The sequence below is a fragment of the Oryctolagus cuniculus genome, chromosome 12 (genome assembly GCF_051225735.1).
Source record: "Oryctolagus cuniculus isolate XC-2025 breed Fujian yellow rabbit chromosome 12, ASM5122573v1, whole genome shotgun sequence".
Taxonomy (NCBI): domain Eukaryota; kingdom Metazoa; phylum Chordata; class Mammalia; order Lagomorpha; family Leporidae; genus Oryctolagus; species Oryctolagus cuniculus.
The window spans coordinates 41,083,282-41,102,846 of NC_142878.1; the positions used below are offsets into that span (position 1 = coordinate 41,083,282).

The following is a 19,565-nucleotide window of genomic DNA, read 5'->3' on the forward strand; positions in this document are numbered from 1 at the left end:
AGTTTCAGATTCTGACAGTAGCCTCTGTTAAGCTAATATATGCATGCTCTTTCACTGATATATTCTACATAATAAATTGAAAAATTATAGTGTCATAAAGGCTATAGAACATAGTTACTCAAATAACTGCAGTTACAGTGATCACTCCTCTCCTGAGTTGAACTTGAGCTAATGACATGAAGCTTATTACTATATCATTTTTATTTGCTTGGAATATATATAAAATTTTATGTAAAAGCCATGAAAAACCAAGAAGTGTTCTTCAGTGCAATATTGCGTGGTTTTGAAAATGACACTGACTTGTTTTTCTCTTTTGTTGTCCTTATCAAGTTTGTCTGTCACAATGATTTATGGAATACATAGAAAGTAATACAGTAAAGCTGGAATCAAATGAAATGTTTATTAATTAATTAATTTGAAAGAGAAATCTTACACCCACTGGTTCACTCCCCATATGGTTGCAATGGCTGAGACTGGGCCAGGCTGAAGCTGGGAGCCAGGAGCTCCATCCAGCTCTCCTACATGGGTGGCAAGCATCTTCCACTGCTTTCCCAGGTGCATTATCAGGGAGAAGGATTGGAAATGGAGCAGCTGGGACTCAGATTGGTACTCATAAGGGATGATGGCGTCACAGGTGACAGAACACTGGCTCTGAAGGTTTTTTCGAGGAAGTTCTCTCTATTCAGCAAATATCTATTGAACATATGCTGTGTCAGATGCTGGAGGTATAAAAATAATCAAACATTGTTCCCATGCTCAAGGAGTTGATCATGTGGGTGAGATAAATAAGTCCACACAAAGGTCAGGTCGGTCACAAGCATCATCTTCCGTGAATGAAGAGCTCTGTGAGTGTGAGGGGGTAATTATTTCTGCTGGAAGGTTGGAGTCAGATGGGAGAGAATGAGTGCTAGGAAGGCCTCAGACAAGAGGAGGTAGGTAACAAAACTCTAAGAATCACTAGGTTTTCTAGGGGAATAGGACTTTTCATGTATAGGGCCATGTTACCATATAGTGGTTAAGAACCTAGATGTTGGAGTTCAGCTGTCTCGGTCTGGGACTGGCTCCATTTGCATCCTTACTCTGACATTGAGGATGCTCCTTGAACCTGATTAAGTGTTTCATTAATGCAGTGCCAGGCACATTATTAGGCTTTCATAAAAGGAAAGCCAACGGTCCTTATTGTTCTACGTCACATTGCATTAAACTATGCAGAGCCAGAGCGGGACGAATGTCTAGAATGCTTTCTGAGACTTGGGCAGCACGCCTGCAGGCAGGATGTGCATCTACTGGGGGGATGGTTTGGAGTGTTGGGAAGTAGACAGTAGGTGAGTGGGTCCCACTTGGATCTGCCCTTTAGCTGACGTACCTGTCACTCGGCGCTGTGACCGCTGCTGCTAATGCCTCCTCCAGAGCAGTATTGCTCCCTGGCAAGGCATCTCTTACCCCATCCTGCAGCCAATTATTGATTGATAAGGGGATTCAGAAGGCCAGACCCCTTGTTTAAAAGCAGTGCCAACGGTGTGGAGCCAAGAAGCTTATTTCCCCTGCCCTGTTCTACTCATCCCCGCTCCATCTCCTAAAACTCCCTCAGGAAATAACGTGTACAAGAAACCTTGTCCCAGTCTCAATTCCTATCCACTTCTGTGGCCCCTGAGCTAAAACAGGTCTTGGAGCTGGATTGGAAAGATCTTTGGATGCTGGTCTTGGGATTCTAAGTGCTATCCTGTAGGCTTTGGAAAGCCTAATGTGTCCAAAAAGGGTCACAGTAGTCAAAAATAGCAGGGAAGTGGCTTTTACATGCTCTAAATAAGGAATGATAAATGCTCCAATCATTTGTCATTGATTAGGGTGGAAGAGATGAGACAAAGAGTTATTGTAGGAGCTGGGAAAGAACTGGGAAGTCTTAGATAATCACAGCCTGGGGAGAAGGAAATAAAGAAGCTTCCAGACTGGATGACTAGGCAATTAAGCATCCAAAGAATACTTTGTTAAGAAGAGGTAAAGTTAATGAGTTTAGTTTTGGCTTTGTTGTGGGTTTCTTGTGGAATATCATAGGTGGAAATGTTCAGTAAGTAGTAGGGAATATCCATCTGCAGGTACACTTATTTTTTTAAAAATTGATTTTATTTATTTGGAAGCCAGAGTGACAGAGACAAAGAGAAATGGATCTTCTGTCCACTGGTTCACTTCTGAAATGACCACAATGGCTGGGGCAAGCCAGGACAAAGCTAGGAGTCTAGATCTCCATCCGGGTCTCCCATGTGGATGGCAGGGGCCCAAGCATTTGGGCCATCTTTTGCTGCTTTCCCAAGTGCATTAGCAGGGAGCTAAATTAGAAGTAGAGCAGCTGGGGCTTGAACTGGCACTCATATGGGATGCTGGCATTGCAGGTGGAGGCTTAACCCACTGTGCTACAATGCTGGCCCAGTACAGATAAATATTTAAAATGTAAATTTAAAAAATGAGTAAGGGGGATTTTGCACCCGTGTTTGCCAAATGAGGTGAATGAATTTAGAGTTTGAATGAGACGCGCCTTAGTTTTACTTTCTCAAAGAAAGCTTCCTGCATGGCCCTTGACAAGCCTCTGAGTAGAAATAACCGTAATAAACATTTCATAGGAAACTATAAGCATAAAGCAAGATAATGGTATGTGAAAGAGATTTGCCACCTGAACTGTTGTACAAATATTGGTAGCACATTGTTTATTTAAGCCCTATCTTCTCGTAAAAGAATGTAAGATTATAGGAATAGTAGTATGTAGAGCTGAATGGCATGAAAGAGAGAGAGGGAGAGGGAGAGAGAGGGAGGGAGGGAGGGAGGGAGGAAGAAAAAGAGTGGTGGGGAGAGAGAATGTGAGTATAATGAGTTAATGAAACGTACCCTAGTTCAGAAGCATGTAGTTCTCTTAGCATGGTTATGTGACTCAGCAAAGTCAAAAGCCTTTAGATTTTATGTTAGCAGTGTTTTGTGTGGCCCTGTGTTTGGGGGGGTTCCTCTTGCATATAAGGGGACTTCAAGAAAGATTGTGGAAAAATGGAATTAAAAAATAAGTTTTTTTAAGACTTATTTATTTATTTGAAAGTCAGAGTTATGCAGAGAGAGAGAGAAAGAGGTCTTCCATCCAAAAGTTCACTCCCCAATTTGCCTCAATGGCCGGAGCTGCACCGATCCAAAGCCAGGAGCCAGGAGCTTCTTCCAGGTCTCCCACGTGGGTGCAGGGGCCCACTTTATGTACAGAAGACCAACTCTATACTTGGACCATACAAGGACTTGGACCATCTTCTACGACTTTCCTAGGCCATAGCAGAGAGCTGGATGGGAAGAGGAGCAGCTGGGTCTTGAACTGACGCCCATATGGGATGCTGGCGCTTCAGGCCAAGGGCGTTAACCCACTGCACCACAGCGCCAGCCCCTTATTTTGGTTTAAAACATTTTGAAGTCCATGTTTTTTTTTTTTTTTTTTTTTAAAGATTTATTTACTTATTTGAAAAGCAAAGTTAGGCAGAGAGAGAAAGAGAGAGGGAGGGAGGTAGGGAGGGAGGGAGGGAGAGAGAGAGAGAGAGAGATAGAGATATCTTGCATTCACTGGTTCATTCCCCAAACAGGGCTGAGCCAGGCCAAAGCCAGGAGCCAGGAGCCTCTTCTGGGGTTCCCATGTGTGTGCAGGGGCCAAAGAGCTTGGGTCATTTTCTGCTGCTTTCCCAGGCACGTTAGCAGGGAGCTGGATTGGAAGTGGAGTAGCTGGGACTTGAACTGGCACCCATGTAGGATGTTGGCATTGAAGGTAGTGGCTTTACCCACCATGCCACAGTACCAAGCCTCACATTTGCCTCGCCTCTCTTTTTCTTCCTTTCCCTCCCTCCCTCCCTCCCCCCTTTCTTCTGAGATTTATTTATCTGAAAGAGTTACACACAGAGAGAAGCAGAGGCAGAGAGAAGGGGGGGGGGAGAGAAGAGAGAGAGGTCTTCCATCCACTAGTTCACTCCCCAATTGGCTGCAATGGCCAGAGCTGTGCCAATCCAAAGCCAGGAGCCAGGAGCTTCTTCTGGGTCTCCCATGTAGGTTTAGGGACCCCAAGATTTGTGCTGTCTTCAACTGCTGTCCCAGGCCATAGCAGAGAGCTGAATTGGAAGTAGAGCAGTTGGTACTCAAACTGGCACCCATATGGGATTCTGGCACTGCAGGTGGCAGCTTTACCTTCTGTGCCACAGCGTCGGCCCCATATTTCTTTCATTATATGAATTTTCCATGAACTTTTGGAGGACCCTCAAATATAGTCCCTCCCTCCCTCCCTCCCTCCTCCCCTCCCTCCCTCCCTTCCTTCCAGAAAGCTTTTATTTAATGAATCTAATTTTCATAGGTACAGATTTAAGAATACAGTGGTTCTTCCTCCCACCCCCACTCTCGTCTCACCAGCTACTCCCTCTCCCATCCCATTCTTCATTAAGATTCATTTTTAATTAACTTTATGTACAAAAGACCAACTCTATACTAAGTAAAGATTTCAACAATTTGCACCCCCCACCCCACGCACACATACAAAGTATAAAGTACTGTTTGAAAACAAGTTTAGGGCCAGTGCTGTGGCGCAGCGGGTTAACGCCCTGGCCTGAAGTGCTAGTATCCCATATGGGCGTCCGTTTTAGTTATGGCTGCTCTTCTTCCAATCCAGCTCTCTGCTATGGCCTGGGATAGCAGTAGAAGATGGCCCAAGTGCTTGGGCCCCTGCACCCACATGGGAGACCCAGAAGAGGCTCCTGGCTCTTGGCTTCAGACCATCGCAGCTCTGGTCGTTGCGGCCATCTGGGGAGTGAATCAGCAGATGGAAGACCTCTTTCTCTGTATCTACCTCTCTCTGTAACTCTGTCTTTCAAATAAATAAAAAATAAATCTTAAAAAAAAAGATAACAAGTTTTACAATTTTCATAGTACAATTGATTAAGGACAGAGGTCCTACATGGGGAGTAAGTGCACACTGACTCTTGTTGATTTAACAATTAACACTCTTATTTATGATGTCAGTGATCACCCAAGGGTCTTGACATGAGTTGCCAAGGCTTTGGCAGCCTTTTGAGTCCACAAACTCATTATTTAGGCAGGGCCATAAGCAAAGTGGAAGTTCTCTCCTCCCTTTGGAGAAAAGTTCCTCCTTCTTTGATGGCCCCTTCTTTCCACTGGGGTTTCACTTATAGAGATCCTTCATGTGGAACATTTTTTGCCACAGTGTCTTGGCTTTCCATGCCTGAAATGCTCTCATAAGCTTTTTAGCCAGATTGAATGCCTTAAGGGCCAATTCTGAGGTCAGAGTACTGTTTAGGGTGTTTGTCATTCTATGAGTCTGCTGTGTGGACTGCTTCCCATGTTGGAACATTCTCTCCTTTTTAATTCTATCTGTTGTTATTACCAGACACTATGTCTTATTTATGTGATCCCTTTGAAACTTAATCCTATTTATATGATCAATTACACTCTTAATATGATAACTTTAACATGTAAGTTGGCATTCCTGCCAACTAGCTTAATGGGATTTGGAGTCCCATGACAAATTTTTAGCTTTACCCTTAGGAGTGAGTCTGTGGAAATTTGTGCTGAACTGTACAGTTCTTCCCTCTCTTATTCTCACTTTTATTTTTTACTGGGATCTATTTTTAAATTGGCTTTATACACCTATGATTAATTCTATGTTAAGTAAAGAGTTCAACCAATGGTATTAGGTAGAAAAAATATTAAAAAATTAAACTGTTTCTCTACAGTCAAGACAAGGGCTCTTCAAGTCGTTGCTTCTCATAGTGTCAATTTCGCTTCTACAGGTTTCCTTTTTTTTTTTTTTAAAGATTTATTTATTTATTTGAAAGAGTTACACAAAGAGAAGGAGAGGCAGAGAGAGAGAGAGAGAGAAGAGAGAGAGAGAGAGAGAGAGAGGTCTTCCATCCACTGGTTCACTCCCCTATTGGCTGCAATGGCCAGAGCTGCACCGATCTGAAGCCAGGAGCCAGGAGCTTCCTCAGGGTCTCCCATGTGGGTGCAGGGACCCAAGGACTTGGGCCATCTTTTACTGCTCTCCCAGGCCACAGCCAAGAGCTGGATTGGAAGTGGAGCAGCCGGGACTTGAACCAGTACCCATATGGGATGCCAGCACTGCAGGTGATGGCTTTACCCATTACGCAGTAGTGCCGGCCCCTACAGGTTTCCTTTTAGGTGCTCTGTTATTTGTTACAGATCAGGGAGAACAATGGTATTTGTCCCTTTGAAACTGGCTTGTTTCATTAAGTATGATGTTTTCCAGATACATCCATTTTGTTGCAAATGACTGGATTTTTTTTTTATTGCTGTGTAGTATTCCATAGAGTACATATCCCATAGTTTCTTTATCCAGTCTTCCATTGATGGGCTTTTAGATTTTTTTCTTTAAAGATTTATTTTATGTATTTGAAAGCCAGAGTTACAGAGACAGAGAGGTCTTCCATCCGCTGGTTCACTCCCCAGATGGCCGCCACGGCTGGAGCTGCACCGATCAGAAGCCAGGAGCTTCTCTATGAAAGTCAATCTGGCCGGCGCCGCGGCTCAGTAGGCTAATCCTCCGCCTTGCGGCGCTGGCACACCAGGTTCTAGTCCTGGTCGGGGCGCCGGATTCTGTCCCGGTTGCCCCTCTTCCAGGCCAGCTCTCTGCTGTGGCCAGGGAGTGCAGTGGAGGATGGCCCAAGTGCTTGGGCCCTGCACCCCATGGGAGACCAGGATAAATACCTGGCTCCTGCCATCGGATCAGCGCGGTGCTCCGGCTGCAGTGCGCTGGCCGCGGCGGCCATTGGATGGTGAACCAATGGCAAAGGAAGACCTTTCTGTCTCTCTCTCTCTCACTGTCCACTCTGCCAGTCAAAAAGAAAAAAAAAATGTCAATCTAACCAGAGTGAGGTGAAACCTCATTGTGATTTTGATTTGAATTTCCCTGACAGCTAGTGATCCTGAACATTTTTTTTTTTTTTAAATTTTTGGACAGGCAGAGTTATCAGTGAGAGAGAGAGAGACAGAGAGAAAGGTCTTCCTTTTCCGTTGGTTCACCCCCCAAATGGCTGCTATGGCCTGCGGGCTGCGCCTATCCGAAGCCAGGAGTCAGATGCTTCCTCCTGGTCTCCCACAGGTGCAGGGCCCAAGCACTTGGGCACTTGGGCCATCCTCCACTGCACTCCTGGGCCACAGCAGAGAGCTGGACTGGAAGAGGGGCAACCAGGACAGAATCTAGCTCCCCAACCGGGACTAGAACCCGGGGTTCCGGCGCCACAGGCAGAGGATTAGCCAAGTGAGCCGCGGTGCCAGCACTGAGCATTTTTTCGTATGTCTGTTGGCCATTTGGATTTCTTTTTTTGAAAAATGTCTGTTTAAGTCCTTGGTACATCTCTTAACTGGGTTCTTCGTTTTGTTGTTGTGGAGTTTCTTGATCTCTTTGTAGATTCTGTTTATTAATCCTTTATCAGTCGAATAATTTGCAAATAATTTCTCCCATTCTATGGATTGCCTCTTCACTTTCCTGTTTCTTTTGCCATACAGAAACTTCTCAATTTGAAGTAATCCCATTTGTTAATTTTGGCTTTGTCTGCCTGTGCCTCTGGGTTCTTTTCCAAGAATTCTTTTGCCTGTGCCAATGTCTTACAGGGTTTCCTCAATGTTCTCTAATAATTTTATGGTGTTGGATCATAGATTTAGATCTTTAATCCATGTTGAATAGATTTTTGGGTAAAGTGTAAGGTAGAGGTCTTGCTTCATACTTTTGTATGTGGAAATCCAGTTTTCCCAGCACCATTTGTTGAAGAGACTGTCCTTGCTCCAGGGTTTGGTTTTAGCTCTTTGATCAAATATAAGTTGGTTGTAGATGTTTGGATTGATTTCTGGTGTTTCTATTCTGTTCCATTGGTCTATCCTTCTATTTTTGTACCAGTACCAGGCTGTTTTGATTACAACTGCCTTGTAGTATGTCTTGAAATCTGGTATTGTGATGCCTCTGGCTTTGTTTTTGTTGTATAAGATTGCTTTAGCTATTCGAGGTCTTTTGTGACTCCATATGAATTTCAGCATCATTTTTTTGAGATCTAAGAATGTCTTTGGTATTTTGATTGGTATTGCATTGAATCTGTAAGTTGCTTTCAGAAGAATGGACATTTTGATGATATTGATTCTTCCAGTCCATGAACATGGAAGATTTTTCCATTTTCTTGTATCTTCTTCTATTTCTTTCTTTAATGTTTTGTAATTTTCATTGTAGAGATCTTTGACATCCTTGGTTAAATTTATTCCAAGGTATTTGATTGTTTTTGTAGTTATTGTGAATGGGATTGATTTTAGAAGTTCTTTCTCAGCCATGGCATTGTCTGTGTATACAAAGGCTGTTGATTTTTGTGTATTGATTTTGTATCCTGCTACTTTACCAAACTCTTTCATGAGTTCCAATAGTCTCTTAGTGGAGGCTTTTGGATTGCCTATATATAGAATCATCTCATCTGCAAATAGGGGTAGTTTGACTTCTTCCTCCCAAATTTGTATCTGTTTGATTTCTTTTCTTCTTTTTCTTGCCTAATGGCTCTGGTTAAAACCTCCAGCGCTATGCTGAATAGCAATGGTGAGAGTGGGTATCTCTGTCTGGTACCAGAATTCGGTGGGAATGTTTCCAACTTTTCCCCTTTCAATATGATGCTGGCCATGGATTTGTCATAAATTGCCTTGATTGTGTTGAGGAATGTTGCTTCTATACTTAATTTGCTTAGAGTTTTCATCATGAAAGAGTATTTTATCAAATGCTTTCTCTGCATCTATTGAGATAATCATATGATTTTTGTTCAGCAGTTTATTAATGTGATGTATCACATTGATTGATTTGTGAATGCTGAACCATCCTTGCATACAACGGATAAATCCCACTTGGTCTGGGTGGATGAGCTTGTTGGATTCTTTTTTTTTTTTTTTTTTTTTTTTTTTTTTTGACATGCAGAGTGGACAGTGAGAGAGAGAGACAGAGAGAAAGGTCTTCCTTTGCCGTTGGTTCACCCTCCAATGGCCGCCGCGGCTGGCGCGCTGCGGCTGGCGCACCACGCTGATCCGATGGCAGGAGCCAGGAGCCAGGTGCTTTTCCTGGTCTCCCATGGGGTGCAGGGCCCAAGCACCTGGGCCATCCTCCACTGCACTCCCTGGCCACAGCAGAGAGCTGGCCTGGAAGAGGGGCAACCGGGACAGAATCTGGCGCCCCAACTGGGATTAGAACCGGGTGTGCCGGCGCCGCTAGGCGGAGGATTAGCCTAGTGAGCCGTGGCGCCGGCCGAGCTTGTTGGATTCTAATGGCTAGAATTTTGTTGAGTATTTTTGCATCTATGTTCATCAGGGAAATTGGTCTGTAATTCTCTTTCTCTGTTGCATCTTTTTCAGGTTCAGGAATTAAGGTGATGCTATCATAGAAACAATTTGGGAGGATTCCCTCCCTTTCAATTGTTTTGAATAACTTGGGAAGAATTGGAGTTAGTTCATTTTTAATTGTCTGTTAGAATTCAGCAGTGAAGCCATCTGGTCGTGCCTTTTCTTTGTTGGGAGGGCCATTATAACTGATTCAATTTCCATCTTGGTTAATGGTATGTTTAGATTTTCTGTGTCTTATGGCTCAATTTAGGTAGGTTCTATGTGTCCAGGAATCTCTCCATTTCTTCAGGGTTCCCAGTTTGTTGGCATATAGCTGTTGTAGTAATTTCTGACGATTTTTTATTTCTGTGGTGTCTATTGTTACATTTCCTTTTTCATCTCTAATTTTATTGATTTGGGCTTTCTCTCCTTTTTTGTATAGTTGGGCCAATGCTGTGTCAATTTTGTTTATTTTTTCAAAAAACTAGCTCTTCCTTTTGCTGATCTTTTGTATTGCTTTTTTGAATTTAATTTTGTTGATTTATTCTTTAATTTTAATTATTCTTTTCTCCTACTTCTTTTGGGTTTGGTTTGCTCTTTTTTTTCTAGATCCTTGATGCATTGACAGCTCATTTATTTGGTGCCTTTACAATTTCTTGATGTAGACATCAGTTGCTATAAACTTTCTTCTTAACACTGCTTTTGCTATAGCCCATAAGTTTTGATGTGTTGTCATCTTCATTTGTTTCCAGAAAGTTTTTGATTTCTCTTTTGATTTCTTCTATGACCCACTGTTCATTTAGGAGCATGTTGTTTAGTCTCCATATGTTTGCATATGTTCTAGAGATTCCTCAGTTGCTGATTTCCAGCTTCATTCCACTGTGGTCCGAGAAGATGCATGGTATGATTTTGATTTTGTTGAATTTGCTGAGACTTGCTTTATGGCCTAGTATGTGGTCAATTCCAGAGAAAGTTCCATACACTGCTGAGAAGAATGTGTATTTTGCAACTGAAGGATGAAAAGTTCTGTAGACATCTGTTAGGTCCATTTGGTCTAATTTTTTTTTCTTTTTTAATTTTTTTTGACAGAGTGGACAGTGAAAGAGAGAGACAGAAAGAAAGGTCTTCCTTTTCCCGTTGGTTCATCCCCCAATTGCTGCTGCAGCCAGTGCGATGCAACCAGTGTACCACACTGATCTGAAGCCAGGAGCCAGGTGCTTCTCCTGGTCTCCCATGCTGGTGCAGGGCCCAAGGACCTGGGCCATCCTCCACTGCACTCCTGGGCCACAGCAGAGAGCTGGACTGGAAGAGGGGCAACCAGGACAGAATCTGGAGCCCTAACCAGGACTAGAACCAGGTGTGCTGGCGCCACAGGCAGAGGATTAGCCTAGTGAGCTGTGGCGCCAGCCCAGTTGGTCTATAGTGTCGATTAAATCTACTGTTTCCTTGCTGATTTTCTGTCTGGTTATTCTGTCTATTGCTGAATGTGTAGTATTGAAGTCCCCCATTACTATTGTATTGGAGTCTAAGTCTCCCTTTAAATCCCTTACCATTTTTTTAAAGATTATTTATTTTATTTATTTGAAAGAGTTACAGAGAGAGATAGAGACAGAGAGAGAGGTCTTCCATCCACTGGTGCACTCGCCAGATGGCCACAATGGCTGGAGCTGTGCTGATCTGAAGCCAGGAGCTTCTTCTCATCTCCCACATGGGTGCAGGGGCCCAAGAACTTGGCCATCTTCTACTGCTTTAGAGGAGCAGTGGGGACTTGAACCAGCACCCATATGGAATGCTGGCACTTCAGGCCAGGGCTTTAACCTGCTGCACCACAGCAGCGGCCCCTTACCATTTCTTTTAAATAGCTAGGTGCCCTGTAATTTGGTGCATATACATTTTTTTTTTTTTGACAGGCAGAGTTAGACAGTGAGAGAGAAAGAGACAGAGAGAAAGGTCTTCCTTTTTTCCATTGGTTCACTCCCCAAGTGGCCGCTATGGCCAGTGTGTTGCGTTTGGCATGCTGTGCCAATCTGAAGCCAGGAGCCAGGTGCTTCCTCCTGGTCTCCCATGCGGGTGCAGGGCCCAAGGACCTGGGCCATCCTCCACTGCCCTCCCGGGCCACAGCAGAGAGCTAGACTGGAAGAGGAGCAACTGGGACAGAATCCAGTGCCCCAACCGGGACTAGAACCTGGGGTGCCAGTGCTGCAGGCAGAGGATTAGCCTAGTGAGCTGTGGCACTGGCCTTGGTGAATGTGCATTTATAATAGTTACATCTTCCTGTTGAATTGATTCCTTAATCATTACATAGTGCCCTTCTTTGTTTATTTTAACAGTTTTTTTGTTAAAGTCTATTTTGTCTGATATTAGGATGGCTACACCAGCTCTTTTTTGATTTCTGTTGGCATGGAATATCTTCTTCCATCATTTCACTTTCAGTCTGCATGCATCTTTGTTGGTGAGATGTGATGTGTTTCTTGTAGGCAGCAAATAGTAGGTTTTTTTTTTTTTTTAATTTTTGACAGGCAGAGTGGACAGTGAGAGAGAGAGAGACAGAGAGGCCGCGGCCAGTGCATTGTGCTGATCCTAAGCCAGGAGCCAGGTATTTATCCTGGTCTCCCATGTGGGTGCAGGGCCCAAGCACTTTGGCCATCCTCCACTGCACTCCCTGGCCACAGCAGAGAGCTGGCCTGGAAGAGGGGCAACCAGGACAGAATCTGGCACCCCGACCGGGACTAGAACCCAGTGTGCCAGCACTGCAGGGCAGAGGATTAGCCTATTGAGCCATGGCGCCAGACTTAGGGTTTTGTTTTTTAATCCATTCAGCTAGTTTGTGTCTTTAACTCGGGAGTTGAGGCCATTTACATTCAAGGTGACTATTGATAAGTAATGCCTTTGCCCTGCCATTTTCCCAAAAATATTCCTATTTTTTTACTTTGAATTTCCTTTAAACTTTTGCTAAGAGTTTTTCTTCCTTTACGTTCTTTCATAGTGATGACCATGTTTCTGTGTTTCTGTGTACAACACATCCTTAAGCATCTTTTGTAGGGCTGATTGGGTGGTGACAAATTTTTTGAATTTCTGTTTGTTATGGGATGTCTTTATTTCACCTTCATTCATAAATATCTTTGCAAGGTATAATATTTTGGGGTAACAGTTTTTTTTCTCAGCCTGTAGGATTTCTGATGAGAAGTCTGCTGTGAGTCTAGTCAGGGATTCTGTGAAAGTAATCTGACATTTATCTCATGTACATTTCAGAATCTTCTCTGTATGTTTTACTGTGGTTAGTTTGAGTACAATGTGTTGTGGCGAGGATCTTTTCTGGTCATGTCTATTAGGAGTTCTGTGTGCTTCCTGTACTTGGATGTCCCTTTCTTTCTCCAAATTAGGGAAGTTTTCTGTTATTGTTTCACTAAAAAGGCCTTCTAATCCTTTCTGTCTTTCCATGCCTTCAGAATTCCTAGAACCTGTAACTTGGGTCATTTTATAGTATCCTGTAGATTCCCAACAGTGATTTTTAGTTTTCTAATTTCCTCTTCTTGCCTTTGGTTTGACTGTGTAATTTCCTATGCTTTGTCTTCTAAGTCTGATATTCTTTCTTTTGCTAAGGCTATCAACTGTAGTTTTTATTTGTTCTATTGAATTAATTTCTTTTTTTTTTTAAAGATTTATTTATTTATCTGAAAGAGTTACACAGAGAGAAGGAGAAGCAGAAAGAGAGGGAGGGAGGGAGGGAGGGAGGGAGAGAGAGAGAGAGGTCGGTCTTCTATCTGCTGGTTCACTCCTCAGCTGGCCACAACAGCTAGAACTGAGCTTTCCGAAGCCAGGAGCCAGGAGCTTCTTCCAGGTCTCCTGTGTAGGGGTGCAGGGGCCTAAAGAGTTGGACCATCTTCTGCTGCTTCTGCAAGGCCATAGCAAAGAGCTGGATTGTCGCTCCCCCTCTTCATGGAGGAACGACACTAAGCCCTGCCTAGGCTTCATATCCGAGTCATGGCACCATTATGTCGCTCCCCCTCTTCGCGGAGGAACGACACAGGACCCTGCGCTGTTCTTTCGTCTGCTCGGCCCTCCCCGGGTTTGCTGCTGGTTCTTCCCGGGTTGGCTACTATCCCTTCCACCTCCGTGGAAGGGCCGTTCCCCCTGGCCACATTCCCCACTTCCGCAGGGGAGTGGCACACCGCCGGCCGGCTCTCTGGGGGCTGCACAGGTGTTCCTTCAACTAGATGTTCCCCTTAGATGTTCCTCATAGATGTTCCCCGTGCATGCCGTCTCTCTCCTCCTTTATAGTCCTCCTCCGCCAATCCTAACTCGGCTGCCCACACGCCGAGTACGCTGCTCTCCTCCAATCAGGAGCAAGTCCTACAGTTTATTAGCTGAACTGGAGGCAGCTGTGCGGAAGCTGTTTACTTCTCTCCCAGCGCCATATTGTGGGAGAGCAGATGCATAGAATAAGTCTTAATTCCAGTAACTCAGTCTAGTCCGGTTTGCTCCCCACACTGGATCAGAAGTAGAGCAGCTGGGACTTGAACTGGCGCCCATATGGGATGCTGGCACTGTGAGCAGTGGCTTTACCTGCTATGCCCACAGTGCCAGCCCTTGATTTCATTTCATTTTGATTTCTCTCTAAGATCTCAATTTCGTGGGAGAAATTTATCTTTCATGTCCTATATGGATTTCAGTTGTTTGTGCATTTGCTTCTTATTACTTTTTTTTTTTTAAAGATTTATTTATTTATTTGAAATTCCAAGTTACACAGACAGAGAAGGAGAGGCAGAGAGAGATAGAGGTCTTCCATCTGCTGGTTCACTCCTCAATTGGCTGCAATGGCTGGAGCTGAGCTGATCTGAAGCCAAGAGCCTGGAACTTCTTCGAGTTCTCCCCTTGGGGTGCAGGGGCCCAAGGAGTTGAGCCGTCTTCTATTGTTTTCCCAGGCCATAGCAGAGAGCTGGATCAGAAGTAGAGCAGCTGGGACTTAAACCGGTGCCCATATGGGATGCCAGCACTGCAGGCGATGGTTTTACTCACTACGCAACAGCACCAGCCCCTCTGATTACTTCCGTGAAATCTTATGATCAATATTTTAAATTCCATGTCTTGCATTTCTTCCATCTCATCATCTTCACAATCTAATATTGAAGTGTTCTGCGCCGGCGCCGCGGCTCACTAGGCTAATCCTCCGCCTTGCGGCGCCGGCACACTGGGTTCTAGTCCCAGTTGGGGCGCCGGATTCTGTCCCGGTTGCCCCTCTTCCAGGCCAGCTCTCTGCTGTGGCCAGGGAGTGCAGTGGAGGATGGCCCAAGTACTTGGGCCCTGCACCCCATGGGAGACAGGATAAGTACCTGGCTCCTGCCATTGGATCAGCGCAGTGCACTGGCTGCAGTGCGCCGGCCGTGGCGGCCATTGGAGGGTGAACCAACGGCAAAAGGAAGACCTTTCTCTCTGTCTCTCTCTCTCAGTGTCCACTCTGCCAGTCAAAAAAAAAAATGTTCTTTTGGGGGCATCATGTTTTCTTCCTTATTCTTGTTTCTTGAATTTGTGCATTTGTTATTTGGCATTTGTGGAGATACTTGTTCCTCCCTCCCTCCCTTCCTCCCTTCTTCTCTCTCTCTCTCTCTCTCTCTTTCTTTCATTGTGGTGGCTTTTATCTTTGTACTGAGGCTCTATAGGTAAGTGGAACGTCTGCTTTCAGTGAATCTCTACAGGTTTGTAATGGGTGGGTGTGGCCAGGGAGCTCTGATCAGTTCTCCAAGGTTAAGGGCATGTTTGAGGTGACACACCCAGGTTTGGTGTGGTAAATCTTCCTCTCTCTTTTTTTTTAATCAGAAGTGAAATTTATTCTGCTCAGCTGAGCTCGTCTCCTCAAAGGAGACCAGTACCTGAATGCTACCCCGAGTGGGTATAATATTCATCCGCTCTGTCCCAAGGACCACACAAAGGATCTGTGCAGTCTATGGTGTAAGTTCAGAGTCCTCAGCAATGTCTTTCATCAGGTAACCAGGAAACCCTGAGCGTGTGGAGTCTCCCACTGTGGGTCCTCCCACACACCCTCAGTGTTTTTTTTTTTTTTTTTTTTTTTGACAGGCAGAGTGGAGAGTGAGAGAGAGAGACAGAGAGAAAGGTCTTCCTTTGCCGTTGGTTCACCCTCCAATGGCCGCCACGGCCGGTGCACTGCGGCCGGCGCACCGCGCTGATCCAATGGCAGGAGCCAGGTGCTTCTGGTCTCCCATGGGTGCAGGGCCCAAGCACTTGGGCCATCCTCCACTGCACTCCCTGGCCACAGCAGAGAACTGGCCTGGAAGAGGGGCAACCGGGACAGAATCTGGCGCCCCAACCGGGACTAGAACCCAGTGTGCCGGCGCCGCTAGGTGGAGGATTAGCCTATTGAGCCACGGCGCCGGAAGACTCACACTGTCATGAGCACCCAGCTCCCTGTTAGTTCTCCCTATCAAAGTCAGGAGTCTCCACTTGGCTGGTTGCTGGGCATGGACACGAGCTGGTGCAGCTGTTACGTATGTCCAAAGTGGTGCCTGCTCTATCGGCTTGTTGTAGGACATCATTGTAAAGCGATTGAAAAGAGAGAAATATGTCTGTCCTTTATTTAATTTAACTTAATTTAATTTAATTTTTTTCTTCTCTAGTTTGGCAGGTACACTATCTCCCACAGGACTCCAAGCTGGGTTCCCTCTAGGCTCTTCCTGCAACTTTATCGCCAGTGGCTGGGGATGCTGCAGTCTGGTCTCACCTCACTTTCCAGCACTGGTGCGTAGGCTCTCAGCTGCTGGGTAGGCTCTTGGCTGCTAGAATCCCAAGTTGTGGGTGTCCATGCCCTCCACATAGGCCCAACATGTCCCTCTAATTTTGGTAGAGTTTCCTCTGCCATTTTCTTTCTAACGCTTCTCTGAGATTACACTCTCTCCACTTTTTTAAAACTATCTTCTCCTAGACTAGAGCAGTAAGCTCCCTCCCTACTCCACCCTCTTGGAGTAAACTCCTAAATACAGTTTCAATTCCTTTTGGAAAGAAAAGGAAGGACAGTGTGGAGAATGATTATTGTTTATGTTTTCAGGATGTTTTTACTTGAAGTTGTTAGAAATAGTTCTGATATTAGTAATAAGATTTAATAGTGATAATAATATTTAATTGTAGAAAGTGCTATTATTTTATGTGTCACTAAACTAGGATATGGTTGATTTTAGCTTTGACCCTAAAGTGTATTCTTTTATCCACATTTGAGTCTAAATCTAAAATTCTTGGGTTATACATTTTTATTAAGTTGGTAGGCCTTTTACAGCCATTAAATAGAATTTTATTCTTATACATTTGTTTCTTAGACTGAACAGTCACTTTTTATGGTTAATTTTAAACAAATGATCTTTTCAACTGCATTAGGGAGAATGATTCCTGCTTTTTACAGTGGTGGTAAAGACAAAAGAACTTAGGGAAAAAAAAAAACAAACTGAGAATGGGGTTGGGCATTGTGATGCAGTGGGTAAAGCCACCTTCTGGGACACTCACACTGCATACTGCAGTGCCTGGGATAGAATTCTTAGCTCTGCTTCTGATCCAGCTTCTGCTAATGCATACCCTGGGAGGCAGCCTGTGATGGCTCAAGTTCTTGGGTCCCTGCCACCCACTTGGGAGACCCAGTCGGAATGCTTGGCTCTTAGTTTTGGCTTGGTCCAGACCTAGCTGTTACAGGCTTTTGAGGGAGTACACCAACCAGTAGATGGGAGAACATTTACTCTTTGTCTCTCTCTCTCTTGCTCTGTCTTCCAAGTAAATAAAAATAAATAGAACTTAAAAACTTGGAATGGTGCTAGCCATGGTTGTTAGTGGCTTGCATTGTCCTTCCTGTTGCTATCAGTCCTTTATAAATACTTGCTCTATGTGAGAAAAGACTGAGTGAATGGGTACTTCAACACGGAACAGTTGTTGAGGGGTGGACATTTGGCTCAGCAGTGCAGATGCTGCTTGGGACACCTGTACTCCATGTTGGAGTACTTGTGTCTCAGTCCCAGATCCACTCTCGATTCCAGCTTCCTGCTAATATGCACTCTAGCAGGTAGTAATGATGGCCTAAGTGGCCGGGTTCCTGCCACCCACATGGAAAATCTGGATTTAGTTTCTGGCTCTTGGCTTTGTTTTATCCTACTCTTGGCTGCTGATTGGCATTTGGGGGAATGAACCAGTGGATGGGAGAGGTCCTTCTCTGGCTCTGTGTCTGCTGTTCAGAGAAATAGAAATTAAAAAAAAGGTATTGTTGAAAAACTTTTGATTGAGTCAAGAAAAAATGATAAGTTTCCTTAACAAGATGACCTCAGATTCCATGCTGGTTTCCGTCGTGGGAATGGCCCTGTACACGGGATACGTCTTCATGCCCCAGCACATCATGGCGATATTGCACTACTTTGAAGTTGTACAGTGACCAGGATGTGAGCAGGATCCAGAAGACCCACCCTACGAAGCTGGCATGAGACTTCATCCGATGTCATAAGAAACTCTACTAGTTGTCAACATAACCAACCTTGTAAAGACTAAAATTCATGAGTAGAACAGGAAAATCATCCTGACTCATGTGTTGTGTTCTTTATTTTTAATTTTAAAAGAGGCTCTTGTATAGTAATTTTTGTCTATTTTAACATTGTAGTCATTTGTACTTTGATATCAGTATTTTCTTAACCTTTGTGACTGTTTCAATATTACCCCGTGAGAGCTTTTCTTAATGTAACTTTGAGTACATTTTAATTGCCTTCTATTTTTTAAAACCCAGAGTCATTAGTTGGGCTTTACTGTTCTTGCTATTGTATGGCATATACATCTGCCTGGACATATTTCTACTCTTGACCAAAGTTTTGTAAGAAACCATACCAGATTTGGGGCGGGGGAATGGGGCAGGGAGGATATTTTATTGGGAATTACTTACAAAAGACTTACCTGTAAGCTTGAACTCAGGAGTACAGTTTTAGCTATCTAGACTCTTAACAGCTTTTGCTTTAAAACTATTAAAGTGTTTCTTAACACTGAAAAAGAAAAGATCTTTCTAAAGTTAAGATAAGGAACATTTCACCTTTTAAATATTTAATGCTTATGTGGACTTGTTTCCAGAAAATGAGTGACGGTCCTCGTGACAGAAGTTGGTTAAGTAGCATTGGTATATAATGCTTATATACTGTAGAGTTTTTAACAGATGGTCAATCAGTTTCCTCTTGGGGCCACTATTAACAGTGTACTTCCTTAAGTTTAATTTTGTGATTGTAATGGGTGCTGCAAATGCATTTGCACATTGAAATAAGATATGATGCGATGATTTGTTGTTAAAAACCATAGTAAAAAGAAGTGTGAACTTGGTTAAAATCCTTTCACTCTTTGTATTGTTTTTTTTAAAGATTTTTATTCCTTAAATGTAAAATGACTAATTTTTTGGATGTAAACTCATTAAATTCAGAGAGAAAAAATCAGCTGATATAGCAGTATATTTTTTCCTTGGTGGTTAAATATTGATCTAGTGTTCATATTTCTGAATTGATTGCAGTAGAGGATCATGTAAACGGTAAGTATATCTTAAAAAGTTAATATTAAAAATAGCCGGCGCCGCGGCTCACTAGGCTAATCCTCCGCCTAGCGGCGCCGGCACACCAGGTTCTAGTCCCGGTCGGGGCACCGGATTCTGTCCCGGTTGCCCCTCTTCCAGGCCAGCCCTCTGCTGTGGCCAGGGAGTGCAGTGGAGGATGGCCCAGGTGCTTGGGCCCTGCACCCCATGGGAGACCAGGAAAAGCACCTGGCTCCTGGCTCCTGCCATCGGATCAGCGCGGTGCGCCGGCCGCGGCGGCCATTGGAGGGTGAACCAACGGCAAAGGAAGACCTTTCTCTCTGTCTCTCTCTCTCACTGTCCACTCTGCCTGCCAAAAAAAAAAAAAAAAAAAAAAAAGTTAATATTAAAAATAGTTGCTAATTAAGAAAAATCAACAACTTGAGCATATATTTTAACATGCCTTCCAGCATAAGTTTATTGATTTTTAAAAGTGTAGATATTTAGGGCTGGTGCTGTGGTGCAGTAGATTAATCCTCTGCCTTCGGCACCGTCATCCCATGTGGGTGCTGGTTCTAGTCCCGGCTGCTCCTCTTCTGATCCAGCTCTCTGCTGTGGCCTGGGAAAGAAGTGGCACATGGCCCAAGTGCTTGGTCTCCCTGCT

At 44.2% G+C, this 19,565-nt stretch overlaps 1 protein-coding gene across 1 annotated transcript in view; it reads left to right on the plus strand.

Moving 5' to 3' along the window:
- The window catches only part of SPTSSA (serine palmitoyltransferase small subunit A), a 38,681-nt gene extending 19,955 nt beyond the window's left edge, over nt 1–18,726 (plus strand). Inside the window, exon 2 of the mRNA XM_002717941.6 lies at nt 17,694–18,726. Within this exon, the coding sequence (XP_002717987.2) occupies nt 17,694–17,797 (104 nt within the window). The 3' untranslated portion in view covers nt 17,798–18,726. The remainder of the gene's footprint in view (nt 1–17,693) is intronic.
- The last annotated feature ends 839 nt before the right edge of the window (nt 18,727–19,565 follow it).